Consider the following 10752-nt stretch of genomic DNA (forward strand, 5'->3'; position numbering starts at 1 on the left):
TTAAATAAATTCATGAATCCTACCAAACAATTAAATGATTTGCGTCTCAAATTAAGTCTTACAAAACTATTGAAAGATTTAATGCAGCTTTTAAAAACAAATTTATAAAAAAATCTCACCAAACTATTGGGAGATCTACATCAAATTAAATCTTACCAAACATTAGGAGATTTTATTGATTATTTTAAATAAAATTTAAATGAATCCAACAACGGAGCTTTTTCAGAGTGGGATACGAGTATTCGTAAATACTCTTGAGGTAAAAGAATTATCTTAAATTGCTACCAAACTATTGGAGTAATTTTAAGATCAAATTTCAATATTAAATATTTTCGTAAATTATAAATATGACTAAGGTTTGGATAATTTGAAATCAAACTGGTATCATCTTTTGGATGGACGCTGTGAGGGTGCTATGACATTCTTTACACATAACCACACTCTTAAATATGAAATTTAGTTTCATGGACTAAAATCTACTATTTAAAGATACCTAAACCAATCCTAGGGCTTCTCTTTAAATAGGACAGATTCGATCAGGTGGTCAATCATAACTAAACAAAAAAGATTGGTGGCAACTCTTAAAATCTATGTCTAGCGGTAAGTTCATAGATCTATACGTTATGACAAAAAAGAATAATTTCATACATTTTGTTTGTCTGACATAAAAGTCCAGTGATAAGAATTTTTAATCTCAAAGTCATTTTTCAGCAAAAGCAAGAACCAATGTCGAGACTCAAAGTTTTCACTTTCAATAGTGACATACGTTAGTGGATAGATGCAATCATTTACATCAATTCCTTTTAGGAAGCAACCATCAAGGCTAATAATACAGCTACAACTAGCTTTGAATCCATCTTTACATGCTTGTAAACAAACATACATCTTCTTAAATAACCTTTAGTCTAGGTAACATATTGTAGTGGTCCCTTTATTGCTATGCCTAAGCTTATCCAAATAATCATAAATCTTATAATATTGTTCTTTGTGATTTTCATACACAATTTTCAAGTGTTATCCGCTCAGCTTTAAAATATTTTGTCAATGACACATGAATCACAAAGTCTGTTTGAAGGGAACTTAAGTAGTACTTTGGATCAATCATAAACTTTTAGAGGTAATGCTAAGCCATCTATTTAGAAGTCATGTTCCTATTTTTATTCTTCTTAAGGCATGTATGTTCAATGACATAAGTCTCTATCTGCTAAGCAGGGTCCAATAGGTTTTTAGCATTGAATTTTGCCCCTTACAATTTCTATGGACTCCTATCATTGCATATAACATTAACTCTTTTTTTGTCATTCCTTTTAAACTTGACATTATATTTTTCCTTCCATACTATCTTATAGCATCTTTTAGCACCTCATTGTTAGCTATAACTTAGGATTTGCCATATCTGTTTCACTATTAAATTCTTATAATCTACTAACATCTTCAGAATCAAACTTATGTGCACTGTGCAAAAAAATATGATTTTTCATATTCAGATCTATTTTCATCTTTAACACTTACTCTTCCAACTCCAACACAAAACTCATTATCCACTCTAGCATTAACTCTATCACCTCTACCCATATTACTCTTAATTTCTAAATCAAAATTGACCTCAAATACATGGTCATCATCATCATCCATATCATAACCATTTTCATTAAAATCAAAATCAGAACTGTCACTATTATTTTCATGCTCATTGAATAAAACTTCATCTTTCTCTAAATTAGAACTAACACTTTTAGAATTTGCATTTACATTAATTTCAATTAGAACTAACACTTTCACAATTTACTTCTACTTCAGTTTCACATTCACTTGCGGTGTCTAAAGCAATTTTCACTTGTGATTCATCCTTAACACATCTACCATCAAATCTACCATAAGATCTACTATCTATTTTATATCCATCAATGACAAACCCATCTTCCAAATAAATATGGATGTAATGAATTCTAGGCATGCAAGCAACCATATTCACTATATCAAAATATGTTATAAAAGGCATAACATTATCATTACTATGTGCCCTTTCAAGTTATTTCCAATAACATCTAATTAAGCCTACATAACTTAACTCTCCAATCATATCATTCATTTCAAGCATGGACATAGCTTCTACATGGCATAAATCAAAGTAATCAAACATCCTTCCAATATACTTCATAATAGGAGTATATTGAAATTTATCACCATGTTGAACAATAATTGAAAAGTAGTTGATTACTCTAAAAGAATTATCAAATTTTAAAACATTAATTAAAAAACTAATATGATTTAGGCATAATGTACATAACTAATTTATATCTAATAGCTTTAAACTAATATGTAATTTACTCATGGCCTTAGCTTTGGTCAACATATATAGTCTACTTCTAAACAATAGAATAAGTTGAAACTTGGAAATAAAAAGTAAACATTAGCTTGATCCCCTTTATTCTAAGATTAAATCTTTAACTTATTCATTAAACAAGTAACAACTTCAAAATATGAAAATATGGGGGCATATGGCTATTTATATATATCAAGTTCCAACCAAAAGTTAAATAGTACCCTAGTCATCAGTATCAATTTGTTCCTTTATCTAAAATTGATTGTTTTTTACATCTAAATTATGATATTAATATATAAAAGATTGTAACATATGCAGAAAATGTAGACAACATTTTATAAAAAAAAAATCCATTGAAACTTAGTTTATATAAGCCTAAATTAAGTCAAAGATATTATCACAACTACTGACTCAATTAAATAATCTTTTGTAAACACCCTATTTTGTCAGAAATTTTTTTTGATGAAAAATGAGCTTTCAACATTAAATTAGGTCAAATTGGGAAGCTCAAGCCCAATAGGAAAATTTTTATTTTAAATTTTAATTTGATTTAATTTTGGTTTAATTATACCTTTATCAAAATAACAATAAAGTAAATAAATAAAAAAATCAAAATAAAAAAGGGTTAAAGGTTTTAAAAATCAAAAAATAAAAAAAATCATAGAATTTGGGGGCTTAAATCCAATTTTAGAAGAACCAAAAATGAAAAAATTTTCACCAAAATTTGGGGGCTTAAATCGTGCAAACACAATAAAATTGTAGAATTAAATTCACATTAAATCCCGGATCATGTGAAATTTTTTTCAAAATTAAAAAGGTTTTGATATATAAAATAGAGGAAAAATCACACATAATGAGGAAAGGGTATTTCGAGGGTTCTAATGTTTGTGTTTCTAGGTGCTTGGTGTTCTAAAGTTGATTTTGAAAGTCAAATTGACTCAGCACACTAAGCAGAACATAAGTATTAAAAAATGACTCATCACATTCAACACCACACAAAACATAATAAAAACCTATTTGTAACAACTGTCTTAAATATTCAAAATTAAACTCATCCATTCAAACTACTCCATTCAATAGTAGGTAAAAACTAAAAAAATAACAAAAATATGTTGAACACTTACCATATATAAGCATAACATCCCCTCTCAATCCAAGCTTTCTTTTGTTCATTGCTTACCAAACCCTAAACAAACACCAACACCAACACCATAATCTAATATGATCTTACACCACCTGAAAAAACACAAAATCATAATTCTTAACTTTTGAGTCTCCCTAAATCACAACTTTAGCAACCTTAAACCCCAAGTCGTAAATGCTTCTCTTTAAATTGCAACCGTAAACCCCAAATCACAATCACTTCTTAACATAACCATAAACCCCAAATCACAAAAATCTCAAACCTTTAAATTTGTTATGGACTAATTTGGGTTATTTTAGCTTACGTAGGTACCATCTGGGTTCACAAAAATCCCAAACCCTTAAATTTGTTATGGACTAATTTGGGTTATTTTAGCTTACGTAGGTACTATCTGAGTTATTTTATTTGCCACATCATTAACTTTTAAATTTTTGTAATGTTAGGTCAAATAGTCGTTACTGTTTAACGTCTCAATGACTAAAAAAATTATTAATTCAAATATTAATGATCAAAATAAAAAAATAATATTTTAATAACCATTTTAAAAGACTCAAATAATTTAGATACTATTAAAATATTTTACTCTTATTTTGATATACTATTAAAGTGTCGATTATTAAAATTTAAAATTCAACATCCTATCAACCGTTAAATCACATAATTATTGATAATTTAATAAAATTTTATACACAAAATTTATAACAACTTATGCTTGAGTTTTGGATGCTTTACCTCTTTTTAAGACGGAATATTATATGATTAAGGTTGGAACCTCATCTCCCATATTAAAATTCCAAATATATATAAAAGTTGTATTGGTTGAGTTGTTAAGTATATCAAGTATGCAACAAATTTATTAAATAATTTGAATAAATATTAATACTTTATTAAAATAAAATACATTTAAAAGCTATGAAAAATTTTTTGTTATATTCAGTAATTGTTGTTTCAAATATTTTTTATATATTTAATATTTTTAAAAAATTATTTCTTTTACACTAAACAAACTCTAACAATTTAGTAGTTCTGGTTTTCGATTTCAGTTTATACAATTATTATTTATTGAGGTGATTTATTTAATTAATTTTAAAAATGAAAATTTTCACAAACTTAAAAGACTATATTACAAATCTTTTTATTTTTAAAATAATATAAGCTTTCAAGATAATTTTTTCTCATTCCTTTTTAAATATCTAAATAAGGTATATTTTGCTTATTGAAATTTCAATAATTAAATACATATGTAACCTATAAGAGTTTTTTTTTTTTAAATTACACTCATAATTAATTATTATATTATCGAGTAATCAATTAATCATTAAATAATCAATTAATAAATTATTTACTTTAATTAACAATCAAAACCCACACCCAATAAAATTTACATCTAAGACGTTAAGATTAATTAGTAAATGAAAGAGTTATTTTTTATAAAAAATATTTAAAAATAAAATTCCGAATGCATGTGATTAATGTGAGAAAATTTGTCTTTAAATAGTTAACAAAAGATTGGATCAAAGCAAAATTTGCGTGACAGGTGATTGTATTAAAAAAAATCGATATATACATAGCTTTTTCAAACAAACAAAAATTTGTGTAGTGATTAGGGGTGTAATTGAGTCGATCGAGTTGATATAGTGAGAAGCTCGAGCTCGACTTACAATTCGAGATTCGATACTCGGTTCGAATTCGATTGAATTTTATTTTTCAAGTTTAAGTTCGATTCGTGATCGAATTCGAGCTACTCGAATTCGCTCGATTAAGTTCGATTAATATGTAAAAATAAATTCGATTCGTATACTCGATAAAAATTCGATTATTTATGTTCGAATTCGAACTTGAACTCAGAGTCAAAATATTTTATTAATTAAAATAATAAAAATATATTTAAATATAAAAACTCGATTAGGCTCGTGAGTTACTCGAGTCGGATATAAAAATATTCAAATTCGACTCGATCGATAAATCAAATTACTCAAACTTGAGTTCGATTTGATAATAATCAAATCGAATTTAAAATTTTTTTGAATCGAATCCAAAAAATTTACGAATATTAATGTATTATTTATATTCCTAATAATGACAAATATGAGTTAAGTTAGTCCGCTGTTCCTGGAGACTAGACTAGTTTCCTTTATTTGCTTTCCACAAGGACTGAATTTAAAGCCACCGACCCAAATAGCTACAGCCACCCACACAACCTTTTTCCTCTGGATATTTGTATATATTGTATGTTTCTCTGGGTTCTGCTAAGTTGAGCAAAAGACCGAAGCCGGTTAATATATCAGAATGGATAGACAGCCAGGGCCAGCTCACGCTCTACCTGATGTAGTTATTGATTCTGCTTCTGGCAATGGTCATCCCTTTAACTATCTTCACTTTCCTCAGGGACGCAGCACCAACCTTGTTCAGCCTACTGATAACAAAGTAGTTTCTCTCACTTTTTATCATGTCTGTTACACGTATATGCGTATGTTCTTTCGTTTTTGTTTCACTGATATGTTGTTCTTGCAAGGGGTTGTTTCGAAGTTCTGAGTTTCTGGGTTTCCTTATTTTTGTTCTCTTTCTATTTCTCTTTCTCTATCAGTTTGGTTTGGAATATTTTCTTTAGACTGTAGTTTGGTTTTCATGCTTCAATTTGATCACTCATTTTTTCTGGTTTTACATGGACCAACAAGTTTAGATATTGAAACCTGATTAGTTTTGAGTGCCTTACAAATTCGGACAGTTCTATTGTGTTTACATATTTAGTTTTATCTTTGGTTTTTGAAAATTTAATGGATTTGAAACCGAATATATATTGACTTAATTCTCTTGAAATCAGGAGACTGGTAGATGGAGCAATCTGTTACTTGCATACAAGACGCTAGGAGTAGTATTTGGAGGGCTTGTAACATCCCCACTGTATGTATATCCATCAATGCATTTAAATTCTCCAACTGAAGAAGACTACTTGGGAATCTATAGCATCATGTTTTGGACTCTTACACTCATTGGGGTTGTCAAGTATGCCAGTATTGCTCTGAAGGCAGATGATCAGGGTGAAGGTATGTAACAAATTTGCCTTGTTAACATTTCAGATCTTTGTGATTGTGAGCTAGGCAGCATAGTTTTTTCTGTATTTAGTTTCTGTATGGTTCCTTTTCGAAGCAAGATAAGTGCTTTAAATAATTGTTTTATAATTAGATGTTCTCTTTTCATTTGCTGTTTTTAAGTGCTTATGCTCATTAGTTTCTGGGAAATGCTCATGCTTGCCCTGATAATTGTTGGATTTGCAGTACTGCTTATATGATTCTTTCACAACATAATTTAGTTTGATAGATATGATTTGAATTCTAATATTCCAAACCTTTTCACTCCTTAGTTTCTTTGAGATGTTATTTCGACTTTCCATTAAAGGTAGCTTAAACTTTGCATTTCTTTTAAGTACTACTGCACATGAATATTCTTGATTTGGCCATAACGAAATGGATGCAGGTGGAACATTTGCCTTGTATTCTTTACTCTGTAGAAAGATGAATATTGGAATTGTTTCTTTGAAACATTCTGATATAAACTCTAATCAATCACGACCTGTACTTCGTGAGAACACCAGAGGGAAGAGCAGACTTGGCAAACTTTTTGAAACAAGTATTGTTGCCAGAAGGGCGTTGCTTTTCACTGCTATGTTAGGCACATGTATGCTAATTGGTGATGGTATTCTTACTCCTGCAATCTCAGGTTTGTTTCCAGGTTTATTTCTTTGTCCTGGTTTTTCCTAGTAATTATTTGTGTGTTTTTACGTTTGACTTTCAAATATTTTGACAGTGTTGTCTGCAATGGATGGACTAAGAGCACCCTTTCCTTCAGTCACCAAATGTAAGTATTGAAAGTTTCAAACTCTGGGGATATTGATGCCTTTCTACTAAGCTATACTCAAATAAATTCTTCCTTTGCGTTTAGTCTCACCTTGTTATATGTATGCTGTCATAAGAAGCTGTCATCTTAGTATAGTAGTCTCTCGTTAGTGTGTTTTTTTTTGTTACTAGAGTCTGATATGCCATACAAAAACTGTTAATATTCAAAAAAAAAAAAAAAAAAAAGAAACAAAAAATTTTTATCATAGATGTTGGATTCACTTTTGATACTCTTTTTTTTTTTTGGGGGGGGGGGGGGGGGTGTGGTTTGTGGGAGAAAAGCTATCATATGGGAAAGTTAAGCAACAGCTTTATGAAGTTTTATGAGTATAATTTATATCAGATAACTACTTCATTGACTACAATCTAATTGCAGGTTAAGGATTATTAATGTTCTTTCTAAGAGGCCTAACTTATTAAAGTAGTCGTGACTCAATAGTTTCATGATTTTAGTAATACATATGTGAGCATTCATCCTCCTTTAGCTTTACAAGTTACTTATCTGTGAATTGCAGCTTTAGTTGAAACTCTTTCTGCAGTAGTTCTTGTCATTTTATTCCTGCTGCAGAAATTTGGAACCTCTCGAGTGAGTTTTATGTTTTCCCCTATCATGGGTGCCTGGACCTTGAGCACTCCGCTTGTTGGCATTTATAGCATTATACATCACTACCCCAGCATATTCAAGGCTTTATCACCACACTACATTGTCCATTTCTTTCTGAGAAATCGAAAAAAGGGCTGGCTGATGCTTGGCGGTACCATCCTCTGCATCACAGGTAATTTTTTAGTACTTAAATTCTATGTCATCATTGGTAAATAAGCTACTGGGTTGTTCTATCATATTTGTTTACTTGTGAGATTTATCCAGTTGTTGAGCATGGCAAACGCAAACCACTACCTGCACACAATATATTATGGTTATAAACCTTGAATATATCTTTCAAGGAAATTTAAAATGACGGGAAGGAATAAATATTGCTGGGTAACATTAGTCAGCCACTAGATGTGAATGCTGATTTGATGATCTGGGATACAATCATAACATGTGATAAGTTACATTCATGATTTCACCCTGGTTCTTTCTTTTCATAACGTGTAAAGGCTTCAAGTTGTCCAGAAGGTGACTCCAATGTCCAGTCACATCCCTTTTAACTGAGGAGAGAAGAATAGGAGCATAAGTGTATAGACATGAGTAGAGACTAAAATTTGACGGTAGAAAATGAATTACATCAGTTAAAGAGGTCAGATAAATTCTTCAGTTTCATCATCAACCATTTTCATCTTTGACCGCAAATTTGATGGATCAGGAAACATAGACATTTATTTGCCTTGTCTCGTTTAAAACTTTTTTCAAACATGAAACTGATTTTAATACCCTTTTATCTGGTTGAAATATTATGTAGGTTCTGAAGCATTGTTTGCAGACCTGGGTCATTTTAACAGAAGTTCCATTCAGGTAATTATATATAACTTGTACCACCTCTTAGGCTTCCTTTTATGTGTCTACTAAAATGGCCTTCTTAATCCTTCCCACAGATGGCTTTCATATTTACAATATATCCATCACTGGTTCTGACATATGCGGGACAAACAGCATATCTGATCAAGAATCCCAACGATCATATGGATGGATTTTACAAGTTTATACCAAAAACAGTTTACTGGCCTATCTTTATAATAGCCACATTGGCTGCAATTGTGGCAAGTCAGTCACTTATATCAGCAACCTTTTCTGTGATCAAGCAATCTGTTGTACTGGATTACTTTCCTCGGGTCAAGGTGGTGCACACATCTTCCAAAAAAGAGGGAGAAGTGTACTCTCCAGAAGTCAATTACATCCTTATGGTTTTTTGTGTTGCTGTTATACTTATATTTGGAGATGGACAAGATATCGGCAATGCTTTTGGTATGGTAAAACAAACCTTCGACAGTTCGCTTTTTATTGCATTCATCAGCTATTATTAATTGCTTAAAATTTTAACAAGCTGTTTTCTGGTTTTTAACCAATTTTCTGGCACTTATAACATCTCATCTCACCGGTAACATATAAATCGAATAATAGTGGCTAATACTAACTAAAGTGAAGCATTGTTGTTATTTTCCATCAGCAATGGTGTTTCCGATATATTATTCTTCTTCTTTCAGTTCAAATATGAAATCCTTTTTGCTATATATATTTAACCTAAGAAGCATCAAAACAACATTTCCTTTTTTACAATGGATCATGCTAATTTTTAAGATCTTGCTTTCAGGTGTTGTTGTTAGTCTAGTCATGCTTATCACAACCATATTGCTGACACTGGTCATGATCATTATATGGAGAACGCCACCATTGCTGGTTGCACTCTACTTCATCGTCTTTTTTACAATGGAAGGCGTCTACGTGAGTGCCGTTTTGACCAAAATTTCTGAAGGTGGATGGATTCCATTTGCCATATCTTTTATTCTTGCCTTCATTATGTTTGGTTGGTACTATGGGAGACAGAGGAAGATTGAGTACGAACTAACTCACAAGATTGACTTGGAAAGACTTAGAATGCTATTATCTGACCCAGAGGTGCAAAGGGTTCCCGGATTGTGCTTCTTTTACACAAATATACAGGACGGAATGACTCCCATCCTGGAACATTATATTAAAAGTATGAGATCGCTTCACAAGGTCACTATTTTTACAACACTTAGATATTCACTGGTTCCTAAAGTTGCTCCAGAAGAGAGGATTGTGGTAGAAAAATTAGGCCTTCAAGGAGTTTATGCATGTGTGATTCAGTATGGTTATGCTGATTTCCTAAACCTTGGAGGTGATGACTTTGTTAGTGAAGTTATCGATCGCACAGAAAACTGCTCTAGTCGTTTACCTTGCGATCCTTCACAGGTTCAAGAGATCTCTGAATTGAGACAGGAGAAAATCGCTGGTGTAATCCATGTTCGAGGGAGGACAAGGTTTTACATAGGCAAGAATACCAGCTTGTTTGACAGATTCATGCTTGCCTTTTATGAAGTGTTGCACAATAACTGTAGGTCTGCACTGCCTGCTCTTGGGGTGCCACTGCAACAGCGACTTGAGGTTGGAATGTTTTACAAGGCTTGAAAGAAGTGATCGTAACAGGCACATAAAAATGGAAGTTTACTTGCCTGGAAAAATTTACTGTATAAGTTAAAGCTTTGACCAAGCTGTATCGGATTGTGGGTTGATTCATTTCCCAATATCTACAAAGCTATTTCATACTAGTAATTATACCAGTTTTTACTAGAAAATTTTCAAGAAGTTCAAAAAACCAGCTCCTCTTATTCATGATTAGTCAGGGGAGCATTTAGATGGGTTTCATTCAGCATTTTGGTTTTCAAGACCGACAGGACTTGCCCATCGTTGCCATAAACTTAGT

General features: G+C 31.3%; 1 protein-coding gene across 4 annotated transcripts; it reads left to right on the plus strand.

The window, feature by feature from the left end:
- Window positions 1–5660: 5660 nt before the first annotated feature.
- LOC111287579 (putative potassium transporter 17) lies at window positions 5661–10595 on the plus strand. Of its 4 annotated transcripts, none has more exons than XM_022878208.2 (8): window positions 5661–5897; window positions 6295–6517; window positions 6948–7190; window positions 7278–7328; window positions 7882–8142; window positions 8770–8822; window positions 8903–9272; window positions 9619–10595. In XM_022878208.2, the coding sequence occupies exons 1-8, from the start codon at window positions 5760–5762 to the stop codon at window positions 10455–10457; spliced, it is 2178 nt and encodes a 725-aa protein (XP_022733943.2). In that variant the 5' UTR covers window positions 5661–5759; the 3' UTR covers window positions 10458–10595. The 4 variants fall into 4 exon arrangements, with proteins under 4 accessions (XP_022733943.2, XP_089616179.1, XP_089616180.1 ...); XM_089760053.1 differs by having other exon boundaries at window positions 6298–6517; XM_089760054.1 differs by having other exon boundaries at window positions 5673–5897; window positions 6948–7166.
- Window positions 10596–10752: the final 157 nt, after the last annotated feature.

The sequence above is a fragment of the Durio zibethinus genome, chromosome 4 (genome assembly GCF_047325235.1).
Source record: "Durio zibethinus cultivar Kanyao isolate XHJ-2024 chromosome 4, ASM4732523v1, whole genome shotgun sequence".
Taxonomy (NCBI): domain Eukaryota; kingdom Viridiplantae; phylum Streptophyta; class Magnoliopsida; order Malvales; family Malvaceae; genus Durio; species Durio zibethinus.

Bases quoted from the DNA above. Each gene is read 5' to 3' on its own strand.
- LOC111287579 (XM_022878208.2), top strand. From the start codon at position 5,760: ATGGATAGACAGCCAGGGCCAGCTCACGCTCTACCTGATGTAGTTATT. The intron at 7,191-7,277 runs GTTTGTTTCCAG...ATATTTTGACAG, and splicing joins TCTTACTCCTGCAATCTCAG to TGTTGTCTGCAATGGATGGA. The intron at 8,143-8,769 runs GTAATTTTTTAG...AATATTATGTAG, and splicing joins TACCATCCTCTGCATCACAG to GTTCTGAAGCATTGTTTGCA.